The 25,659-nt window shown below is 37.3% G+C and overlaps 2 protein-coding genes across 2 annotated transcripts; both read left to right on the top strand.

Annotated features, from left to right (window-relative positions):
- Nucleotides 1-4,751: 4,751 nt before the first annotated feature.
- LOC128502130 (growth/differentiation factor 8-like) lies at nucleotides 4,752-10,982 on the top strand. The gene is made up of 3 exons (XM_053471860.1): nucleotides 4,752-5,352; nucleotides 8,719-9,086; nucleotides 10,088-10,982. Exons 1-3 carry the CDS (start codon nucleotides 4,989-4,991, stop codon nucleotides 10,466-10,468), a joined length of 1,113 nt encoding a protein of 370 aa, XP_053327835.1. The 5' UTR covers nucleotides 4,752-4,988; the 3' UTR covers nucleotides 10,469-10,982.
- A 6,204-nt stretch (nucleotides 10,983-17,186) lies between these two features.
- LOC128502131 (growth/differentiation factor 8-like) lies at nucleotides 17,187-24,539 on the top strand. Its single transcript, XM_053471861.1, has 3 exons — nucleotides 17,187-17,640; nucleotides 19,201-19,565; nucleotides 24,103-24,539. The coding sequence occupies exons 1-3, from the start codon at nucleotides 17,277-17,279 to the stop codon at nucleotides 24,481-24,483; spliced, it is 1,110 nt and encodes a 369-aa protein (XP_053327836.1). The 5' UTR covers nucleotides 17,187-17,276; the 3' UTR covers nucleotides 24,484-24,539.
- The last annotated feature ends 1,120 nt before the right edge of the window (nucleotides 24,540-25,659 follow it).

Genomic DNA, 25,659 nt, shown 5'->3' on the forward strand with positions numbered 1-25,659 from the left:
ATCTGGGTCCGTGTAGGTTTACCCGTTTATGAAATATTTGGGCTCTAGTGATGGGGTTATGCCTATATGTGTTAGAATTTCTGTTTGGAATTGTGTATAGTCCTGGGCTTGGTCATATGGAAAATCCTCATAGGCTTTCTGGGGTTCCCCACTTAGACAAGGAGCTAGTAGCCCCGCCCACTGGCCCGCTGGCTATTTTTCTCTGGTAGCGACCCTCTCGAAAGTTGTGAGAAAAGCATCCACATCATCTGCCTCTGACATCTTATGCAGGAAATCTTTTGCTCGAATATGGGGCCCATTATCCACAGTGGGGCTCCCTGCAGATGGCGATAGCACTTTCTGCAAAACCTCAGCAAGGACGGCTCTGTCCTCATGATGCACTCTCAGGCTGTGAACCTGTGCAGCCAGTAAACAATTTGTCTCCTGCTGTACAGCAGTCGCCTGTACCAAAGCCTGCACCAGGTCCTCCATCTTAACACCACTACAGATGTCTTTTAGACGGTACTGTATTAATTAGGATTCCAACAGTGCACAGAAAGCTCTTCAATGTGCAGACTAGCCGAGTTGTTTTTGATCTGATAAGTCTTGGGACGTATCTATGCATATTGCTTGCGGATCGTCTCTATCTTCTTGTGATAAGATTGATGTTTCTTTTCTGGCTTCTAAGTTCCCGGGCGATTGTGGCAAAAAAGTTAGAGACTCTATTTATCAGTTTTATCGTTTTGAAGCCATAATGAATATATATATAATATATATATATATATATATATATATATATATATATATATATATATAATGCCCCAGTTAATTGTGTATGGTTCTGTATAATTTATACAAGAACAAAAAAGACAGTTCTGCTTAGCTGGTTCAATATTTCTTGAGTCAAGCTTCAGTATCAATAGATGATTAGATATCCGTTTCTTTTTAAGCGGTGTGGATTTCTCTGTGTGTGATCATTATATGCAGGATATTGTTGTGGACTTTGAAGAGCGATGGAACAGAGTTTTTTAACTGCTTACAGAGGATTATAGTGAGTTAATAAATCAATAAATATACTTGTTCTATGTGAAACAACGCTCTCCAGTATGCTTCAAAGTTCCAAACTATTTTACAATCAGAATGGCCCTGAATCACTGAAATACTTTCCCATCTAGCCTACCCTAACTTCGCGGCATTGCAGGAGTTGACGAAAGCAGAAATCCGCAGGGGTTACAGGGCAGCGCGAGTAAGCCTATTGGTCGCCTACAGGGACCTCCTCTGGCATCAACCAATTGGCTCACTAGCACGGCCTTTTTAACTCCTGACAGCGAACCTATGTAAATCTGTAGGTTAAAGGGCTGTGCAAGCGACCAATAGGCTCGCTCGTACGACCCCTTAACTCCTAGGTGCAACAAGTTAAGGCACCAGTGCAACAAGTTACGGCACCAGGATTTTAAAAGTCTGTAAGAGCGACCAATACAAGGAAAGTCTCTTGGCTGGAAGCGGGTTGGCGGAGCACACACGGCAGGTAGCCCTCTGGATGGGGCGCACACGGCAGGTAGCCCTCTGGATGGGGCGCACACGGCAGGTAGCCCTCTGGATGGAGCGTACACGACAGATTGCCCACTTGCATGGCACTCGGCTTGGGAGTCCGTATGCAGGGCACTCGGCTTTGGAGTCCGTATGCAGGGCACTCGGCTTTGGAGTCCGTATGCAGGGCACTCGGCTTTGGAGTCCGTATGCAGGGCACTCGGCTTTGGAGTCCGTATGCAGGGCACTCGGCTTTGGAGTCCGTATGCAGGGCACTCGGCTTGGGAGTCCGTATGCAGGGCACTCGGCTTGGGAGTCCGTATGCAGGGCACTCGGCTTGGGAGTCCGTATGCAGGGCACTCGGCTTGGGAGTCCGTATGCAGGGCACTCGGCTTGGGAGTCCGTATGCAGGGCACTCGGCTTGGGAGTCCGTATGCAGGGCACTCGGCTTGGAAGACCGTATGCAGGGCACTCGGCTTGGGAGTCCGTATGCAGGGCACTCGGCTTGGGAGTCCGTATGCAGGGCACTCGGCTTGGGAGTCCGTATGCAGGGCACTCGGCTTGGGAGTCCATATGCAGGGAACTCGGCTTGGGAGTCCACTTGTAGTGCGCTGACCGCAACTCAGGAACAGATCAGGTACAGGATCAAAAACAGGTAGTCCAGAAATGTCAAGGCCCGGACTGAAGGGCTGGGCAGGTTTATAAAGGTTGTGATAACCAGGAAACAAGGTGCATCTAGACATGGCAATCAGGTCCGAGTGCTTCAGAGTGGCAATGGCGGCAACTAGTGGTTGGTAACGGAAAATGAGCAGCATAGAGTAAAAACAATTCCAGACACCGAAGGGGGGAACGTTACACCTAAGGAAGTTCTAAATGAGACAAACATTTTTTGGGGGGTAAACAGTGCAATTTCCAAAAAGTTTCCATGGTGTTGGGAGAAGGGATAACATTTTTTTCATGTCATTTTGTCACCTCATACTTGGTAGAATCCGTTTTTGGATGGGTGAGTTATTGGTTAGCACAAATGCACAACCACCTGGACATAGTGAACAGAGGTGATTTTCACTTATCTCTTACTGCAATGAAACTTACAACTAAAACTATACAGTTAAATAAAAGCATTCCAACTAGCATTGTATAAGCATCATGGGAACATGAATACAAATATCTGATATATACATCCATTTCAGGTATATCACCTATTTATGTAATTAATCTAATTAATATAATTTGGTTTGGTATCTTTTGATTCTGCATTACAACAAAAGTTAATCTTATATAGATTTTCAATCCATGTAATGATAACACACTATTAGACAGATAATCTACAGATGCAATTCTAAAACAAACCAGCAGAGGACATAAGGTCCACAAAAATAATGAACGCTACTTTAATTTTGAAGTCACATTGAGAATTTGATGATAATAATTACTTAAATATTTATACATACAAATATGTATATTTACACATGCAAAATTTAAGGCTTCAGACAACAGATAAGGTATTTCTCCTAACTATACCTTTTTTGTTTTTGAACATTCAGCCTTAGTAAGGAATGTGGTATAGTTCAACACAGTATTGTAGGGGTTTTTCATTACTGGGTACTTAAAAAACAAATGTCAATACAGGATAATGAAATGCCTACAGAAGTATTACAAATGTATAATGCCTGCAGGTATTAAATGTGTTTTAATTTGCGCAACTGCAATAAGATATATTTGGATAAAATCAATGCTGTAATTAGTGCTGCATCGATATTAGTATGTCTATTAATATATTAATACTAGCAGATCACAGATAACTTTGAATGCATGCCAATGTCCAAATTAAGTTGGACAAATAAATCACCTTAATATAAAGAAATACAAATAAAAGAAATGGTAAAAAGAAGCTTTGAGCAGCCTTATTTTGGCAAACTTCATCTCAAAGTTATCCCTATGCATTATGAACCGCAAATCTTGGAATGTTTCATTGACAAAAAGGACTGAAGTGGTCTTGCATAAAACAGAGATATTAGATTTAAAGAAATATCATTTGTAACCATGGCTAGATATTCCTCTAGACAACCTAGAGACATGCACAAAAGCGTCACTGGATGCAAAAGAAAGGAACTTAACTTCAACCTACTTATTTCTACCTATCTCTGATCCACCTTGACCTTGTCCTAATAAAAAAGGAAAAGCTGATCTTGGTATCTGACAATGGCTACAACTAATTGTAGTGAATAAACCTCACAATGACTTATATTATCCAGGTTGTAGATATGGTACATGGTTGATAGTTGACATGACTATATTATCTTTAGGCACCTAAAGTTTTTTTTACACTTTATAAATACTTATATGGGTAAAGCATTTGCATTTGTACTTTGTGTCCTATTTGATAAGAACACCAAAGGTGCATGCTATACATTAAATATCAGTTGACCTCTCCTGTTTCTCATCTATTTAATCCAATAAAATGCAATTGTCCCCGAGATTCCTTTTTTTTACTCCATTGCAGCTCCTGGACAGGATCCATTTTGTTCTACTGTTTTTTGTGGACTTTTTAGACTTTATGTAAATTTATATAATGTGCATTGGTTAGGAAAGGGTAGTACAACTTGAATTTTCAGTTTGGCATATTACTGAGCTCAGCCTACCCCTATCCAAGCTCAACAAAACAGCTGCAATTATGTTTTGGTGTTATTTAAAGTTAATTAAACTGTCACTATATTTTAACATCTAACATTGACATCTAAACACTTTTTACAATGTTCACTTAAATGTTACACACTCATGTGCTGCAATTACCCAGGGAAATATGGTGAGCTCATTTTATTATCCTGCCAGTGAGATTTCTATGATAATCCACTTAAAATAATAGGTGCAAAAGAATGATTACTATGATGAACACACGCACTTTCTTTCCAGTTGTTGGAAGTATTAACCCCTTAATGACAAAGCCTGTACATGTTCGGGCTCAAAATGCATTGTTTTCAATGGGTTTAGGAACCGCCTATTGTCCTTAAGGGGTTAAAAGGCAATGTCCAAGTAAATGACATATATGCAAATAGTTATAAGACATGTACTGTATTTTGAACATTTCTTTAGCATACCAGAAGCTGGAAGAATCTGTATATTGTTAATATTTACCTACAATGTGAACTCAACATTCAGTTAACCCATGATATTCTACTTATATTTGATCAGCCAGCATTTATTGAGTGTAGAATGTGGGACCCACTGAGTGCTGTAATAAATTGGTGTGGTTGCTGCCAGTGACATTCATTGTCTGTGTGGCAGCCAATCACAGGCTCTTATGACACAAGCATAACTTAAGTTGCAGTATAAAAGTACACATGGAAAATACATGCTTTGTCATTGCTAGTCCCTCTCTTTTTAACTTAAATTTCTAGTATAAATATATATTGGCTTATTAACCCCCAAAGCCAATTAGCAATAGTAATACAAAACAAAAGTCTGACCTAAATAAGAACATGATACAATTCAGTAAGTGTGCTTATATCTGCCTGTGCATCCTGATAGCTTTCAGCCTGGTGGATCTGATTGTCAGCAATCAAGCAACTGATAAAGAGACGTTGTGCAGTGCATGTACCTGGAGACAGAACAGCAAGTCTTCAAGATTAGAAGCTATAAAGATCCAGATCCTTAGCAAACTTCGTCTGGAACAAGCACCCAATATCAGCAAGGATGCTATCAAACATCTTTTGCCCAAAGCTCCACCATTAGAAGAACTGATTGATCAATATGATGTCCAAGGCGATGACAGCAGTGAAGGATCTTTGGAAGAAGATGATTACCATGCCACCACTGAAACCATCATCACAATGCCCACAGAACGTGAGTAAAGATTGTGGGGTCCTCTTACACAGAAACCCACAGTTAACTTCAAGCACAAAAGCAGCAAAATGAACTTTTCTCCTCTTCTTTTGAAATAGACAAGCTGTTGGCCACTGTGCTTTTGGGAGGGGAATGCATAACATTTTTCCTTACATTGTAGGATGTTTGAAGTTTCAGTGGATTTGAGTGGAATGCATGTTCTGAGTATCATGGCTTAAATTGCAAACATGGAAATTATATTTAGCTTGCTTGTGAAAATGATTTTAAACTAGATTGGTGGGGATCACATATTTATGTTGGATACTATTTTTAGAGAGCCCAGCAGTTGGTCTGTTTAATGACTGAAAAGCCAGGCCTATATTGCTTTGCAATATGTTGCAGATCCATGCCAAATACACAGTTTAACACTTTCAATGCCATTTGAGTAAGGAAAATAGTTTTAACATCTCTCTGCCACAAGGCACTGCCATTGTGATTATGCAGAGAATGACTTGATTGCAATCAAGAAGCAGTAGGGTACAATATGAATGTATTTTCAAATAGAGCAGGTAACAATTTACTGTCCATACCTATAATAAAAGTAAAACAAGAAACATTGCTCTCTGAAAAAAAACACCCTTTTGTACCTTTTATTATAGGCATGAACAGTAAATTGTTACCTGTGGTATTTGTAAATAATTTAAATTGTTACTGTTTCTTGATTTCATTCAAGTCATTTTCATAGAGATGCATGGTTCCTGATAAGCCTCTAAAGATGCACAAATATGATATGATGCAAAAACACAAAAGAAACCTTACTTAATATTTACATTTGGGGTTTTTGCAAACTTTGCTTCAAATCATCAGCTGGAAGTATAGAGAATGGTGATTAGGGTGTTGATAGTGGCATTTTGGATTCACTTCTCGCAGACCATATAAATGTGACTCTCTGACATAGTATTTTTCAGCACTGAGCAACACCTGTCTTGCAAAGAGGGTTAAATAAATAATACTATATGCCCATAACTGCAATGTCAACATGGACACTGTGGCATATATAAACTGAATTAGTCAGTGGCAAGGGGTGTTATGTTAAAAACCTCCAAAACACTGGTTTTAATTTTCATGGCATATAACCTTGAAAAACATCTGCTATGAACAACATTCCACAGTGTAGAGGATATAGTGGTAGGGTTAGCCTAAAAAGAGAGTAATGTTGGCAACTACTTTTCAGCATCTCGAGTTCTTTAAATCCAATCTATTATAAGGAAATATGTCTCTTTGTGCTTTGCAATGCATTGTAGCATCACAGTAGATTTTAGCGCCTATTTTATTCCTGGTAATCAATTCCCCCTGATTCCAGTCTTTCCTTTTATAAATCCCAGTAGTCTATCTACCTCAACAAAGCAACACCCCTGGGTTCACTCTTGTTAAGCTCATGACTGAGTTGAGTTTCTGGTAGAAGGAAATAAATAAAATAATTACATTCTAAGCAAGAAAGAATAAGACAACTAACAGGTGTGTGATAGTATTCTTGGCTTAGTTGAGTCTGTATGTGCAGAAATAAGAATGGTAAATATATCTTTAAGGGCGATTTCAATGTACACATTGCATGATTATGTAATTATATGAAAAAAAGAGTTACTCTACATAGTCATGCTTACAAAAAATACATTACATGACTGCTTCACATTAATAGACCATAGTAGACCAGTACATGTGTTCACCTAAGATCATCGATGTGACTCACCTGCAATCATACAGAGGCTACTTTAGAAAACACTCAAGAAATATGGGAGCAATGGCCAAAAACTGGTGTTAAACCATGAGCCAAGGCATGCAGGATTTATAGACCCATTGTACAGCGTTACGGAATTTGATGCCGCTATATAAAACAATAAATAATAATAATAATGTATGGTATAAGCAGAAAGAATCTGAATGTAGGTACACAGCCCGATACAAACATTCATTCCTCCTTGGTGCTAAGATGAACCGGAACAAATTGTAAGAATATACTTTGTGAAGGACTTTAACAAGTTGTCTTACTTTTTCTGGTTATGCAGAAATGAATTAGAACAGTAAGTCATTTAGTTAGTGATTAACATTGGGTCACTGCAGTATTCTGAACAACATAAATAGTTTTAAGTTGGAAAACAAAACATAATGAAATTGTTAATTACTGTATATTTGAATGATGGTTAAAAATGAATGAGATTTAGAATTACACATGCAAAGGAGTCAATAAAAAAAGCAGACTTTATTCAAAGTCAAACATCAGAATTACTTTTTTTTGTAGCTCTTTGTCAACTATATCACCACTTACACCAGCATTAAATTGTATCTATATTGTGCTTTAAATTAATCTGAATATTTGTTTTGCTTATAATAAAGCTAGACCATTCCAATAAAATAAAAAACTGCAGTAGTTTTAGGTGATCAGCCAGGTTAATAAATAGAAGTATATAATTGGCTGAAATAACAAATGCTGCATCACTGCCCTTTGGCATTATATAAGTTAAAATATGAAATTAAGTGTGTGTGTGTATATATATATATATATATATATATATATATATATATATACACACACACAGCTATATAGGAAACATCAGTTTACAATCTAAAATCTTTGGTAAGCTTTCCATTGCACATGTATTAATAATGCATTTAAATGCATTCCTATTTCTCATACACATATCTACAGGAAACCTTGCATCTATTAGTTTGTAACTTGTACACACACATTCAAACAATGATAAACCTAGGGTTTGTGTTACTGATTTTTAAGGAAATTATGGTTCCTCAACTGTTTGACTGGAGGAATTAGGATGCAGTTTTTACATGAGTTGTCAAGAGTACTGGAGACGCTATGCCCACATAGCTATTGGCACAATGAGGATACTCACATGGCACCTGGGTTACAGAAATAAAAACTTATCGGGAACAAAACAGGTCTCCAGCATATGCTTTTTGTAAAGAGGAAAAAGAGGAGATAAAATGCCAAAAGGTGTATAAAATGCTAAAACACAGGGTCATGGTCTAAAACTAGAGGGCTGGAGAGTGATAGATAGCTAGAATGGCCTTCAAACAGAATAGGTAAGGGTAATTAGAACCCTATTTTGGATGCAGAGCAGGAACCTAATATGATTTTAGGTTTTTATAACAGATAGAAACATGTGAAGGCCAGATTGGCCATTCTGTACTTATCTGCCATTGTAAGTTTCTATTCAATGTTTGTCATCCAATATCAGCCAGGAATCTGTCAATTTTATGTAATATTATACTTTGTTTCATTAGTGGTACTGGTTTGCTTTTACAACACAATATGATGTAATTTACCATGGATAAGTAGTATAAACATCTATCTCTCTTTTTTTACTACAGCTGATTCCTCAACTACAGATAAACCAAAATGTTGCCATTTTAAATTCAGCTCCATAATGCAATACAATAAAATTGCAAAGGCCCAACTATGGATTTACTTAAAGCCGGTTCAGAAACGTACAACAGTATTCGTACAGACCTTCCGACTCCCTAAGGTACCGAATGAGAACACAAGGCCTACTGGAATCCGCTCTCTGAAGCTGGAGATGAATCCGGGCCCTGGGACCTGGAAAAGCTTAGATGTTAAAGCAGCACTGCAAAACTGGCTAAAGCAACCCGAACCTAGCATAGGCATTGAAATCAAAGCATCTGATGAAAATGGAAAGGAGCTTCCTGTAGCCTACCGTGGTTCAAATGATGACGGACTGGTAGGTGATGCATGCTGTCAAATCTAGTTAAAAAGTACAACAAAATTATTGATATTTTATTTATATGTTATTGAAATATCACTTGTCAGCAACATTAAACTTCACTTACATTATTTCAACCAATGAAAATGCTTCCACATTAATATGGTGGTGCTTTTGAACCAAGATGAAATCAATATTATAAGTCCTTGGGATGTGCAATAGTTATATATATTTATAGTATGGTTGAGAAAACTCCATCAAGTTCAACTTTTGAAAATACTCTTAACTACACTTATCCTGATTTAAGTAAACAAAAAAATCTTAAGCAATGAAAAGACAGCCAGAGGTCAGAATTACAAAAAAGAATACAATTTACAATGAAAAGTTTGTAGCGTAATAACAAACTTTACTGTTCATGTATATGGGAATATGTTATATAACGGAGAGCACTGAGCAATTATCTTCATAAACACCAATATTTTGGCATTGGGATCTAAAGGATTGGTGTATCTTTCAAGTCAGGGAGGTGATGACAAGCAAAAGTATATTCTTACACAAAAAAGGTTATACACATTTTTAGAAACAAACATAAAGTGTATTAGAAAGCATAACTAAGGCTAATCCGTAAACAGGTGTCTAGGTTACAGATCAGTTTAAGGAGAACCCATAAACTTCACTATGCTACTACTACTCAGAGTAGCTGCACATCCCACAAAATTCTCAACAGTAAACTCATTTACAGCTGGTCACCACAAGTTTGCAGGAGAGCTCCCACCATTTTTTGTTACTTCACTGGCAAAGTAGAGTAAAATAAGTTAAGAATTAAAAAAAATACATGGCCTTAAACAACTCACCAAATAGCATGACTCCACTGCCAAACTTATTGCCCACCAAGGTGACAGATACAAAATGACTGATTAATGTACTTGATTGAAAATCAATAACATCTAATAAAATGTTTAATAAATGTCTTCAAACATATTCTGTAATAATCATTTATCTTTGCTTTTTGTCATCAGAATCCATTTATTGAGGTTAAAGTTATGGATACCCCGAAAAGATCCCGTAGAGATTTCGGCCTTGACTGTGATGAGCATTCCACCGAATCTCGGTGCTGCCGCTATCCACTGACGGTCGATTTTGAGGCCTTTGGCTGGGACTGGATCATTGCACCAAAACGATATAAAGCCAACTATTGCTCTGGTGAATGTGGAATTGTCTTTCTGCAGAAATATCCCCATACTCATCTTGTTCAACAAGCTAACCCAAGGGGCTCTGCTGGCCCCTGCTGCACACCAACAAAAATGTCCCCGATAAATATGCTATATTTCAATGAAAATGAACAAATCATTTATGGAAAAATTCCAGCAATGGTGGTAGATCGTTGTGGATGCTCATAAAGGAACATTGTGAAATGCGAAGCCGAGTTTTCCTGCTTTATAATTACATAAACTTTTAAAAGTTGTTCATTAAGCTAAGGAGTATCCCACAATTCAGGGCTACAGTTACACCAAGATAACATGAACTTCAGCAAGAGGACATCAGGTATTACTATAACTGGTGATATATGCACAAAAATTAATCATTATTTCTGATGCAAACGTTCAGAAATCTGGAGGACAATTATACAGTCACATTCATTACATTTTAACAGGTAGACTTCAAGAAAATATATTTTTTAATAGAGGGCTATTTTTCAATAAAAATGTAAACATTGACACACTCTTGTAAATTTCTTGCAGCACAAAAAGTTTGTAGTACCCTTTTTTGCTTTTAATTGGAACACAGTAAGAATAATGTGGATTGATTGTTCATAATAGTAGATAATTGTGTGTGTATAGCTTAACTTATACATAACTTTAAAACTAATTTTCAACAACCCATTACATCACATTATAAAAGGGACGATGCCCTAATTGTTTCTATGTAACTAGATCAAGGATGTGCCTGTGCCATTTGGGCGCACTTATCAGTATAGCAAACATTGTATTAGGTGCTATGGTGATGAGACCGTTTTTAATCTTTGCCCTAGAATTCTTTTTCGTTATGGGTCTATGGGTATGACTTGGGCAGAAATGTCATACACTCTATAGGGGTTTAGCTTGGATCTTGTGGTTCCTCAAAATATTTAGCAACTATTTTTAGGAGGCCTATTTGGCTGCAGTACCTTTTGTTATTTGTGGCGTGCAAGAAATATAAATCCTAAACAATTTCTGTCAAGAAAACCATGCAATAAGCTAAAAAACATACAGGGAATATTTACTAAACATGTGTCTTGTATTACTAGTTTAATGTCTGCTCTAGTTGCAATTATACAATTCCATAAATACCTGAATAGGTAAGACTTGTAGGTGCAGTGAGCAAAATCATCTTAATAACACTTGGATTAGTGTTATATCTTGTCTCAATGGGAAAGCATTTAAAGTGTGAGTATGGGCACTCCCAAAACAAGTGGACTCAAGCACTCACCAGCTCACTTTGATAATTTGGTTTGGTGAACTCTTAAGAGGGATTAAGCAGAAAGTGAGTCCTCTAGTAATGTTACTCGGCTCAAACCTAACGCGATCTGTCACATTTACAAAATACTACATGTCACAGTGTAGTGAAAAGTAACGCGTTATGGATTACAATAGGCGATGGATATTAAAAACCGAAATGATGTCTGTACTAGGAGGAACCGTCATTTTATGGTCTCTATCTTGTGTGATAGCAAAACATACCCTTAATATACCCTTAAAAAGATGTCCCAAAAAATACATTAAAAAGCCATCTGTACAATAACACAGCATTTAGTAGCTACTGAAGGAATCTATAGTTTTTGTTTTTTTAAATATAATAATGCATCATGAACCAGATTAATATGATATTTGTGAGATTAATTTGAAATAGCAACATAAAAAGGTTCAATCAGTAAAAATACCAATATGGATATCAATATCTCGCTTACATATTCAAATACTTTTTGTTCACAGTCATTTCCGATAAATTCAGTTTTGATATAAGTTTATTTGTATTTTGTATTGTCTATGCATGTAATCCGTCCAATGATCGCCACTGCATGAGAAAACAAATTGTTGTATTGTCTTTGTTTTGTAACTACCTAAAACAGGCCTCCTCGTATAATTTAAGATGGATGAGATTTAAAAAAAAAAAAAAAAAAAATTGTACTGTGCAGATCAAGTTGTTCGTTCTTATACATTTTGTGAATTTTTTTTTCTTATGTTAACATAATAACTACACTGCATTGTTTTGTAAATAAACAGAACATTTTTTAATAACTGTAAAAAATGTATGTTATATATATCTGACAATTCTGTATTGTATCAGAAAAATATATAAATAAATGGATATGCTTCCAAATTGATGAATAGTAATGAATTATTCCTGTTTGGATCAAATTATTGCATACAAGGTACAAAACATTCAAATCGTACATGAATACTCTTAAGAGTTAATATGTAGGTACAACCACAAAATATTGAAATTATGACAGCATTTAGAAGTATCTGAACCACTGCATAATGTGTAGGTGTGAAGTTTATATATATATTTTTTTATTTTTTTTTATAATATACCTATTTTCTGCTGTCATGTCTTTCCTTGTTATGATCCTCTCAGCCCATTTTTCTTTACATTGTTTCACTTCCCCAGCCCATTTCTTTTGCACATACCATTCCCCTTATTTTTGGTTTTAGGGCATATTGCCTGCCTTTTGCTAGAGCACGCGCAAGGAGTAGGACTGGAGAAATACAAAACAGTGCCTGTTTCCAAATGTTTTAGGGCTCCCTTACTAAGATATGTTATTTTCTAATGTTTTTGTAAATTTTTTATGGTGTATCTTTGATTTGTACAACATACTATTGTAATAAAATACAATAGTACCACATAAAAAAATACTTTGCAGAACTTGGACATATTGATTAAAATCTACATTTAATATTGCATTATCTTGTGAGCAAGCGAGGTTTCTTCGAGTAAATGTATTATAGGGAATTCTGTACCACCACAGATTTGGTGGTCATCTTAAAAGACATAAGAAACAAGTATTATAAAATGTTTACTTTTGCAGGTGACCGCAAACTCTATGCAATGTCACAGATTTAATATTGATAAATGTAAAGTTAAGTTAATTATGAGCTAAATGGTGTCTGATTGGGGAATTTATCACTTAAAAAAGTAATTTGGGGAAATTAGTTGACTCAGTGACCATATGCAATGTCAAGCAGCAGCTGGTAAAGCTAATTACTACCAAACATTCAAAAGGATAGCAATGCAAGATCTTAAAATGTGATTATGCGAGTTTACTAGAAAAAGCTAATGCCTCACATAAACATATGTAACTCTTTTATGTCAGGGGTGAAACCTCATAAGGAATTGTTGCAGGCTAAGATTATAATGACTTATAAGGACGGTAAAGATCCAGTGCGCTGTGGGAGCAACGGGCCTATTTAGTTAACAAACATAGCCATGAAACTTTATTAAAACATTTTGGCAAAGAGTTTGGGCAAATTCATTAACTCTTCCGTCCATCCAGGTGGGGTTTATTACCCAGATAATATTGGGAGGGTGGTAAATGTGGTTGAAGTAGCTAGGAAATCAGATACATTAGCCATGTTGGTGATGATTGATGCAGAAAAAGTGTTTGATCAAATCCATTGGCATTATGTGTAGCAGTATTTCAATGGCAGCAGGGGTGTCCCCTCTATTATTTTCACTATGCTGCTGCTATACGTCTGCATGGGGGTATACAGGGGATACCGGTAGGAGATATTAACTATAACGTCTGACTTTTTGGGGACAATATCCTGCTGACCTTAGCCACTCCCTTAGTTTCCCTGCCCAATCTGCAAGATTTATCACTAATCTCAGGCTATAAAAAAACCCATAAATGTGAGGCCTTCTATCTCTCGCTCATCAGCTATGGTAGACACGATCCGCCAACGTCATCCATTTCAGTGGAAAGCAGATAGCATCCGGTACTTGGGTATAGAACTCATGGCAAGGTCTCTACAAACAAACTACCTACATCTTCTTAAATCACTTAAGGCATATTTGGCAAAGGGGAGTTTGTACAACTTATTTTGGCTAGGCCACATATATGTTGTCAAGATTAACTCAGTCTCCAAGGTCCTATATCTGTTCCGAGCACTTCCTATCATGGTCCACCTCAAAGGCATCAAGGACTTGCAAATCTCTATAATGCAGTTCATCTGGAACAATCACAAACCAGATTAAAAAAGAGATCGTGTTCCTCCCAAAGGATACAGGGAGGCTGGTGATACCGAAACAACATACTTTCTTTTTAGCAGCTCGGCTATCACAGCTTTCTGCGTGGTCTTACCCACGGGGTACAATACACTGGGTAGACATCAAACACCATCTTAAATACAACTGCCTTCAGGTGGTGGGGACAGGACTTTATGACTATTGGCTCCTTAACCAATCAAGGGGTGATGGTGCCTTTTGACACAGCAGATACCTTATGCCAAGATATTCAGATATCTCCAGCTCTTTGTGGGCTCCACGTCAGTTAAGTATGATTCTCCTGACCTTGGAGAGACTATACAGCATGAAAATGAGCGATTCGCACATGGTCTCCCACCTTTACATGCACATTCTAGCACGCCAAGGAATGTTATCCCCAGCTTCAAATCTACGTGAGCGGCAGACCTATGGACGGAGATATCAGGCAAAGATTGTTGCATAATACTCCAGAATGTTCATAGCCTCACTGCATGTTCAATTTTTAAACAAAGGCCCAATAAAATAATTTCATTCTGGTACCTAAAACTGCTAAAGATGTTTCCAGGGACAACTGACCAGTGGTTACATATTGTGGAGATAGAGGGGACTATTTACACACATGGTGGACATGTATGAAAATTGCTCCACTGTGGAAATATGTCTTTAATTTGTTATCCAAGGCTCTGCAAGTCAGATCCCTCTACAATGGTTGTCCTACTGATGATCAAGACAGATAATGTAAAGCTGGGAAAACACTTATTACATCTCTTACACTAAGTATGTGCTGCTACAACACTGCCCATCAGGTGTCAGTTGTGTCTGAAAACATTCTAGGCCTATTTGTGATAGAGAAAATCACCACTACACTGAAGGATATGCTACCTAAATTCCTCACTAAATGGGCAATGTGGCTCACCCTCACTCAAGAGCTATTTACCAGAATTTGTCAATCTATAGGATGTCTCTCTTCATCTTCTCCTTTCCTTCTACCTGGTTTATATTTAAGGTTTACAAATACTATGGTTTTATCTACCCAAACTTCCTAGAAGTTAAGATGTTTTTTTATAACTGATCAATGACTCGCCTCACATCACAGCTTGATAGCTTTGCAAGTGACCTTCTGTGTCTGGATGATTCTCGGATAGAGCCATGGGATTCCATTCACGTTCACAATTTATGTTGGAATTGTGTCCATAGGTTTTTACTGTTTCTACCCACTGTATGTAACGTTTACCAAGGGGGCTATGTAGACGATGTTCTTTTTTTATTGCTTTATATTTGAAAGTAAACTTTTTGTGCTGCATACATAATGGAAAACTAAATAAAATCTTTAAACAAAAAAAAGTGGCATTATGCCTCTGTACAAACTATAACTCATCCCTGATTTTGAGTATGCAGTTTGGCTTTGGCCATCAGTTTATAAGAAAGTTGTGACTTGTTAGGAAAGAGTACAAACAATAGCAACATAATAAATAACATTACTTTAGCTATGACAAGTGTTTAAATATGATTTTCTCACTCAAGAAGATGCCTATGAGGTGACCTCATCAGTATGTACAAATACACCTGAAGCCCATATGAGAACCTTGCAAGGTAAATCTTTACCTTGCAGTCCAAATAGCTAACAAGGGGACAATCAAAGTTAGAAGAGCCACAGCTCCATCTTAACCTTCATTCAGTCTCCATTTGTTCAGTATTCCTTTTTTCACACATAGTATGCTGATGTCACCATGTCTGCTGCTTGCACACCTGAAGTGTCAGTGCCCTCCTGGCTTGTTCTCTGTTGCTTTCTGTGTCTGTCTCTTGGTTTAACCCATGGCTTGCTCATAAATGTTTCCTTTACCACCTTGATCCAAAGGTTTTCTGCTTTATTCGCTCCGGCCCTTTTGAATTTTGATGTAGTCCCAGACCTGTTTAGGACTCTTATTTGGCTTTGTTGCTTCTGATCCAGTATTCTCCTCTTGCATTACCTCTTGGTCCAGCTTCTGGTTGCTGATTTGACTGTGAGTTTACAATTCTCAAGACATAATACCTGGGACTCCCATTAGTCTCTTGACTTGGCTTCCTGGTTTACCACTTGGGTGCCATTTTCATTCCCTGCCTTTATGGATTGATCCCAGACATTAGCTTCTCCTACCCATAACTTATTATAACCTTCCTGATCCTGGTCAAGGTGAGGCTGCTGCACAGGCACCAAACGTGGTGGTTCAGGTTTTGGGGAATATGGTGTAAGATTTTGCTGCTGAATTTATCATAGCTACGCACAGGCAATGTTTTTTCTATGTGTTCAACTGGGTTGTATGTTTATCATAGTTTTGCGTCTTAGTTCATAGGTTGCTTTTTACCCTCATTATCAACGCATATAGATTTTAGATTAAACATGCAGCCAGTCATACATATTTGTATTGGATCATAAAAAATTCTTAGTGCAGATGAAGAATACCTGGATTTAAATGCATCGTATGGTATCACACTTCTTAAATGGGCCTGCGCCCCAAAACCAGAAACAAGGTAAATGATTGAACACATAAACATTCAATTAGATTTCCTTTAAATGACAAAGCAAGCTGTTGGAAGCATTTTTCCATTTACAATAGCTCTACATGTCATGTATGCAAACAAAATCTTTATTTTACATGAAATAAATCTGACTGACTATTCTCAGCGAGTTATTTTGATATGTACACTTGGAAATATGAACTCACTTTTGGCTTCAAACAAAACGTGCTGTAATGAGAGCAAATATCTGACAGTTACGTTTATTGTCTATGTGGCAGCCAATCATTGGTTCTGATGACACATGCGTAACTTAAGTTGCAGTATAAAAGTACACATGAACTACACATGATTTATTACTGTGACAGGCTCCTCTTCTGTCACTGACCGTTCACATAAGGCTGTTGGACTTCAGTAGAGCACTTCTAGAAAAACAGAAGATAACAAAGCTGTATACTTCATGAGATCATGACAAAATTAAATAAGCATACTTATATTTGCCTGTGCATACTAATAACACTTAGTCCAGTGCATCCGAATGACCGCCATCAAGCAACTGATAAAGACGACTTGTGCAGTGAATGTACCTGGAGACAGAATAGCAAGCCTTCAAGGTTAGAGGCTATAAAATTGCAGATCCTTAGCAAACTTCGAATGGAGAAGCCACCTGATATCAGCAAGGAAGCTATAAAGCAAATTTTGCCAAGAGCTCCACCATTACAAGATTTAATAGATAGGTATGATGTCCAAAGAGACGAAAGTAGCGACGGGTCTCTTGAAGATGATGATTACCATGCCACGACTGAAACTGTTATCATCATGCCTACAGAGCGTGAGTATATCATGAATAAGAATGATGTCCACTTTGCATGGATCACCACAAAAGGACATTTCTTGAAGTCTTAGTTACAAAGGCTGGTTTAACACTTGCCTGTACATAAACTTCCTTCAAATGCCGATAATACCATCTTAACCAGCTCTTTCAATATTTCTGTCAATTCCAAATATATGTGTGCATTTGGTACTAACTGTGCAAATCATGGTACCACTTTTTGAAAAAAAGGATGTCATTGTGCATAGGTATATATCTTTGCGCAATAAATATTATATAAATGTTTAATGCAAAGTCCAAGGAGTATACACTGGTTGTGCATAAAACTGCCATTTAGATGAACTCTATCCAAACTCTGCTTCCTAAAAATATGTTAATTTTAGCTGTATTTGAGTCATTGCTTGATCTTGTTTAGGTCAATTATGGGCTTCATCTATGTCTAGTAATACCTTATGAATTTAGTAAAGATCTCGATCAACTGCCCATATTTTTACGTGGTATTAAACAAACCTAACATACTTGGATGCTAGCCATGCAATTTGTCACACTTCATAAAAAGCTCGCATTTGCAGCAATTAACCCTTAAGAAAAAGATGTTTGCAATCTAAAGCACCTACTGCTACTTCAGTCTGTGTGATATGTGTTAGTGCTAGAACTAGTTCTGGTTTATAAAAATATATATAATACATATATAATATTGTACTTTCTAAATAATGCATTTCCTTTTCCTAAATTACTATAACCCATTTTCTTGTAAAAAAGAAAAAAAAGAAAACATGGCTAGTCAACATCAGGTATATGAGGTATATCTAAATTTTGTTCTAGAGTGAGACATAAAAATGATTACATTATGACACACAAATAGATAATATAATTGTATACTAACTGAGAATCTTATTATAGTGCAAAATCAATAGTTTACATTTAACATAGCAAAATAATGTAATTAAATTAAAGCTGTACCGAACACAACTGTAAGAAATGTTAAAAGGGAAGCAGCTTTAAATCATATCTTGTTGAGTAATGAGTAGCCTCAGATATGGAATGTAACTCTTATCTTGGCCAGGGATCCAGCTACTTATGTATAATACAAGCAAAGTGATAATGCTTTTCAATCCAAAGCATCTAAAACATAGTGATCCAGTACTAGAATATGCTTCAGCAATGTTTCATTTACATAATGATCATAACTCTTTTTATGATTTTAAATATGAGATGGGCAGCACCAGCTGCTGTGTTGAGCTCCACCACTGCTTAACACTGTCACATAAAAGACAGAACTAGTTTCTTAGAAACAGGTAACTTGATGTACAAGCTGATACTGGAAAACTTCCAGTATCTTTTCTGTTCCCAGTTATAGAGAAGACTGGAACATTTTATGGGAAGTTTAGATAGAGAGACTCTACGTCTCAGGATATCTTTTAGAGTGCAGGAAATAATATGTTAAAACTTAATGACTTTAATTCACAACTGCTAATCTGTGAAACAGCTGCCATCTTTTGTTAACACTTCAAATAATTGTTTTAATGGTCTATTTTATTGTGTTGTATTTTTTTCCAGCTGATTTTCTTATTGAAATGACAGAGAAACCAAAATGCTGCTATTTCAAATTTAGCTCCAAAATTCAAATAAATAAAATAGCGAAGGCACAACTCTGGGTGCATCTTAAACCTGTCCAGAAACCTACAACAGTTGTTGTACAGATCTTGAGACTTATTAAGCCTTTGAAAGATGGTACAAGACACACAGGAATCCGAGCTCTAAAACTTGAAATGAATCCAGGTTCTGGAACTTGGCAGAGCATTGATGTGAAAACTGTGCTGCAAAACTGGCTGAGGCAACCTGAATCTAATCTAGGCATTGAAATCAAAGCAACTGATGGAAATGGACAGGATTTTGCAGTAACCCACAATGAAGATGGATTGGTAAGTTTTATGTTCCTGAGAACCATGTGGCTAAGCTGACCCATTAACTTAATTTTATGGTTCCATACTTCACTAACTGCATTACTCAGATGTAAATGGTTTAGACACCGGGTTATAGGGAGGTTTAGCATTATTGGCTAATGTGCTAGAATCTTTTTCAACCAGTGGGAAATCGCATCTTGTCATTTCTTTTCTTCTACTGCAAAATATATAATTGGGCATAAAACATGGGACAATGTTAGATGCCATTAAATTCTTTAGAGATGGCAATAACTGAGTTGTAACTAATTTTGCTCCTATAACATTCCTTTACCTGCAAACCAAGAGGCTGCCACTGTTGCCATGACTGTTTGGGCCTGTAGCATCCATGCAAATGTCAGTAGAATACCTTTACTCTTCCCCAATGAGACACAAGACACAAATATGTAGGCAAGGGCATGGCCACACATATCCATTGCCGGGCCAACTTGAGTCCTTTTAAGCACTGGTAAGGTGACCACAAACTGCAGCTGTGATTAAACTGGGTATTCATTTGTATTCTTCACTGAGAAAATTGAAAAATTAACCATTGCCAGCTGATGGCCAAGTTAGCATGTCAGACAGGTACACCTATCAAATTGACCAAGAGCTTCCAACCAGTTGCATTGGCCGCAAATGAAATGGTTTCTCCCAATGTCTGCTGTGGCTGATACCAATTATACTTCTTAGCAATCCATTCTGGGCAGGAAGGTGGGAAATCCTTCTCCCTGCCTGATTCTCAGTGTATATTCCTGTTTGATACAATGATGTAAACATTACCAATGAAGGAGAAAGACACAGATCCTTTCTGCATAGGCCACCAGTCATATCCCCTTTCCCATTGGTCGATGATATTTTGGATGACTCCCCCTGATCAAACACCACACTTCTTATTTTCTCTGATTCTTTTTAACAATGCTTGATGTACAATGAAACCCCATTATCAACAGTCTTGGTCAAAGTCAGATTGGGTAATTAAGACAGAGTGATTACATTTTTTTATATTCTTTAGTTTTTCAACAGTAATGGCAGCAAATGCATTATAAAATACGGTTCTGTTTTAAACAGTTAGCAGATACTAGTGAAAGAGAAATAGAGTGATTATAAAATGTGTATCGAACACATATAAATTATTATAACTCCTATGCTAGTTGACAAGATTGGAGGACAAATTAAATCATACTGGTAAATACTTAACACCCTAACTCTGTTATTTATTTATTATTTGCATTTTGTAATTTTTTTATGTGTTTTTCTGTGCTAAATACTGTGAAATTGCTCATTTGCTTTGGTTTGGAAATATGATCAGGTGAGGAAATAATATCCAACTAAAGAACATACGTTTACTTCGTTATGCTGTTCACTTTAATATCTGCGTACGTTCCTGCTTAATTGCATGCCTTGGCTGGCTTTTCTGATTTAACACCTTCCTTCAAATTCTTTAGACTATACAACGTGGAGAATGTTTGAACAGTATATAAGCATTCACTTGATTACCTTATGAATTTGCTTATTTTAAGTACATTTATGAAAGGGGTTATCGTTGTTTCAACTAACCTGTAACATTATTCCATTAACTATACAAAACAAAAGGCCAATTTGACCCATCTCACAGGAAAAACATGCCTTACAGGACTCTTCATATTTCATACTAAATTACATTACTAAAATTAAATGTGGTGTGTGTTTTTTGAAGAACATTTAGTATAATGTTTTGTAATTTTTTGGTTTAAGGGTATTTGGTTTAAGGTGTATCTGCGGCACAAGCTTTACCTAATCAATTTCCTGTCCTGAAGTTATCAACCTTCTCTTCTTCCTCCCTTACAAAGGTTGCCTGTAACAATTAACAAGTATATAGACAGATAGATAGATAGATACATGCATACATACATCTACACACTTTATGACCAAAAGTATGCTGTCACACTTCCTAATATTTGAGTTTAGTCATGCCTATTGCTGACAGGTGTATAAAATCAATCAAATGGGCATGCCATCTCCATACGCAACCATTGGAGGTAGAATTGGTCATACTTAAAGAGCTCAGTTACGTGTGGTGTACCACTCCTCCACACATCAGTAGGATGTTCCCTGCTGCTGATCCATTAAGGGCTCTTTTATCAACCTCTGGTGGGAATATGAACTTGTGAGGCTATTCTGGATAGGGCTTTGAGCTGTGAGGTCCCACCTCCCTTGACTGGTGTGATGCTTCTCCACCATACTAGACTAGAGGTCCCACCTCCCTTGACTGGTGTGATGCTTCTCCACCATACCAGTGTGGAAGTGTACACCTACAAACACTCTATTACGATGCATCTTCTTAATGTGGCAAAATGCGTGATCCCACTATGCTGAAACCACCAGAGCCTCTTCTATCAGGGAATGGGTTGACCGGGTGAGGAGATAAGGGCAATGGAGGAACTGGTGAAGTCAGTAAATGATTAGTACAAGTCATATTTGGTGACCTGGCTGATCTGGACCCAGTTTACCGGATCCTAGATCTCTTTTTATGTTTGCCTCTCTGTCCACCCCTTCCCTTAAAGCTCTGGCAGGTATAGAAGTATGTTTTTGCTATGCAGGTCCCTGGGTGGCTTGCGTGGATTCTGTGGAGGCACACCCAGAATAAGGTACTTCTAAAGAGCAGTCTGTGGCAATGTTTACTATTCACTGTCACACTCGGATACTATGCTCTTGTATTCATTCTGTATGGAAGCGTATATTGTAATCACACTGCAATTTGCTGCATCTTCCTATGTTTGTATGGGATCTGGAAGTCTGATGGATGGATGAATGAATGGGTTTGATGCCTGCAGAAGGCAACATACTGTAATGAAAAGTGCCTGGTTTAAAGTTAGGTGGAGGAGAATGACTGTGCCCTTGTGTACAAAGCAAGGTCCATAAAGAGATTGTTTGACTAGTTTAGTGTAGAAGAACTCAAGTGGCCTGCACAGAACCCTAACCTTAACCCCATTGATTACCTTTTGGAAGAATTGGAACGCTGATGTGAGTCAGGCCTTCTCGTTCAATGTCAGTGCTTAACTTCAAACTGCTCTTTTGGCTGAATGGGGACAAATTTCCACACTCCAAATTCTTATGACAAGCATTCACATTAGAGTGGAGACTGTTATAGTTGGGAAGAGAGGCCCAATAGCATCTTAATGCTTAATGGTTTTGGAATGTGATGTCCAACAACCTCATATAGGTCAGATGTCCATACTTGTTTGCTCATATTGTGTCTATAATTATATATATGTGTATATGTATGTATATATTGAGTTCAGTAGCCAGGAACCCTTAAAGGCCACTGAGTTTGGACATAATATTCTAGATGTCACTTTTGGAATGAAGCTAATCCTGCAGAAGGGAATGGGTGAACTCTGAGGCCTTTAGAATTTTGAAGCCACATGCTGTTGTTTCCTCTTTTACTCTGTAGTAGACTTGAATTTGTCAATGGAAGCAATGCTGATTGCACAACTGTTGACAGTCTTCATGTATTAACCCACCATCATATTGGCAAGCAATAAAGGGAGATGGAAATGGGTAACTCTACTGTGGAGCCCAGTGTAATACTGTAGCAACAGGTTCCTCTTTTACTGGGGAACAGTAGTAGAGCAACTACATAGCCAGACCCAAATCAACCATCTGTTTTGACTAGGGAAGAAAAAACTGAATGTCAGCATTCAAAAATGCCCATAGAAATAAAACATTATGCCCCAATAGTAGTAGTAGCTAAGAATGTTTGATCACATGTTCACTTGATAGCTTGTAATCAATATGTGCAAATTTAAAAGCATGCCAAGTAGATTATGGCTTATCATTAGGTATATTTAGGTAAAGATACCCCAGGTTGACCACAATAATAGTAAGCTCCAACTGATAAAGCCCAAATGGGCGTACATAAGTGCAGTGGTGCTTACAGTAGTTAAACCAAACTGAATTATTGGAAAACCAGTATCCCCCCAAAAAACAGGGAATACAGTGAAAGAGCAAACAAGTTTAAAAAGTGGGCTTCTTGGAGGCACAGGGGGACAGCTGATTGTGGTGGTGCATTGTGGTAAACAGAAAGTTATGGCTTTTCTTATGGGTAGAGAGTGAAAAGTAGTGTACCACTGACCGTAAGCAAGCATATAAACCTGTGGTGGACAATGTACAATTCCCATGTGATGGGAGATTCATGGTCATCACAGGAGTGTACAGTTTCAAAGCTCTATGTTCCCTCCAAGTCTGGCAGCAGGGAAATTAATGACAACATTAAAGACAACATTTATTTTTACATAAGAATCCAACTCTATGTATCCTTGTTAACTACTGGATGTAGCAAATATGGTTAAGCAAACACTAATGCCAAATTTAATAAGCATACCACAATACAGTGACACTGGGAGAGTGGGAAACATGTCAATTCATGACCCAGCTCCCTAAAAGTAAAAATGAGAAACAAACAGTTGATTGAAACCTTGTGCAAAATATCATGCTTTCCAAACTTCTCACATGTCATCATTTTCTTTTCTTCCACCAGATTCCGTTCATGGAAATCAAGATAACAGACACACCAAAAAGATACAAAAGAGACTCCTGCCTTGATTGCGATGAGTTCTCAACTGAAACAATGTGCTGTCGTTACCCATTAACTGTAGATTTCGAAGCTATTGGATGGGATTGGGTTATTGCCCCCAAAAAATATAAAGCCAACTACTGCTCAGGAGAATGTCAACTTCAGTTTCTGCAAAAGCTCCCCCACACCCACGTTGTTCAACAAGCTAACCCTAAAGGCACTTTTGGTCCATGTTGTTCCCCAACTAAAATGTCTTCTATTAACATGCTATATTTCAATGATGAATCAGAAGTTATACAAGGAAATATTCCTGGCATGGTGGTAGATCGCTGTGGGTGTGTATAACCCATTCTCTGTCATATCAATTTCTGTATTCAGTGCAACTGTTTAAAAGGTCAAACCCTTTTAAGATGAGAAATTCATTTTATGTGTTATCTGTTCTTCAAGACTTTGTATGGGAATCTTGGAGAAGATTCCTTACAGGGTTAGACACGTCCTAGGAACTAATATTTGTTAATATTAGTATAATAATATACTAATATCGATACTATATATAAGTATAATGTAAAATTTCCTGAAGTAAATCGACTTGTGCTATTTTTTATGTTCTCTAGGGACATATCACTTCCTGGCTCCAAATGTATCCAACCAGAAGCCATAATACAACACTACAATCCATAAGCTAGTTGGATAATCAAACTGAATCCATGGCACACATTAAAGGGGTCCCAATCAAACTTACCAGCAAAGAATTCATATTAACATACGTTAAGTAGGTACTTAAAAATGCATTCTTTAAATAAGATACTTACCTTTAGATAAGAGCTGCAGCGCAACCAGAGGCATATTTACCTTTGGTTTGATTCAGGGCTACACTGCTAACTGCCCCCTCATCCTCACTATGGAGCGCCAGGATATGATGTCATGCAGCATCTTATAATGCAGTCTATGGAGGAAAACACCTCTTCATCAAAAATCTCTTTGTAAACAACATTTGGGGTATTAACTATTTTACTTGAAGGTACCAGAATTTTCACCTTGACTACCTTTTCAACTGTAGCTCTAGACAAACTTACATATGATTATCCATGATTGAATACAGGTTAGGACAACTATATTCCAACTTTAATTAAAGTCTGACTCTTGTTTATGCTCATTGCAAAACATAAACGTACTGGAAACTGCCTTTGTTTTAAAATGAAAGGAAGCTCACTATCGGAGGGTGCCAGATCGACATAGTGCCCTTGCTACTGTAAACAACAGTGTTGCCGGCCACAGCCTCTGTAACAGATTACCTGACAACAATGCAAATGTTTAATTGGTGTATAATGCCAAAAATTGGCTCAAGGACTTAAGGACAAAATGCTAGTAAAATTGCCTCTAGGGCATGACACTGGTTATCTATCAATTACATTTAACAGTGTATTTTACTTTGAATGTAAGTGGGCTTTTTGCTGTTAATTCAGTTTTAAATAGCCATGAAATCTGTTACTGAGCTCTTCTGTTTGAAAACAATGCAAC

Source organism: Spea bombifrons, chromosome 7, assembly GCF_027358695.1.
Source record: "Spea bombifrons isolate aSpeBom1 chromosome 7, aSpeBom1.2.pri, whole genome shotgun sequence".
Lineage (NCBI taxonomy): Eukaryota > Metazoa > Chordata > Amphibia > Anura > Pelobatidae > Spea > Spea bombifrons.

Coding starts and splice junctions, on each gene's coding strand:
- LOC128502130 (XM_053471860.1), top strand. CDS start 4,989: ATGATACAATTCAGTAAGTGTGCTTATATCTGCCTGTGCATCCTGATA. Junction 5,353..8,718: donor CATCACAATGCCCACAGAAC/GTGAGTAAAGAT, acceptor TTTTTACTACAG/CTGATTCCTCAACTACAGAT. Junction 9,087..10,087: donor GTTCAAATGATGACGGACTG/GTAGGTGATGCA, acceptor TTTTGTCATCAG/AATCCATTTATTGAGGTTAA.
- LOC128502131 (XM_053471861.1), top strand. CDS start 17,277: ATGACAAAATTAAATAAGCATACTTATATTTGCCTGTGCATACTAATA. Junction 17,641..19,200: donor TATCATCATGCCTACAGAGC/GTGAGTATATCA, acceptor ATTTTTTTCCAG/CTGATTTTCTTATTGAAATG. Junction 19,566..24,102: donor CCCACAATGAAGATGGATTG/GTAAGTTTTATG, acceptor TTCTTCCACCAG/ATTCCGTTCATGGAAATCAA.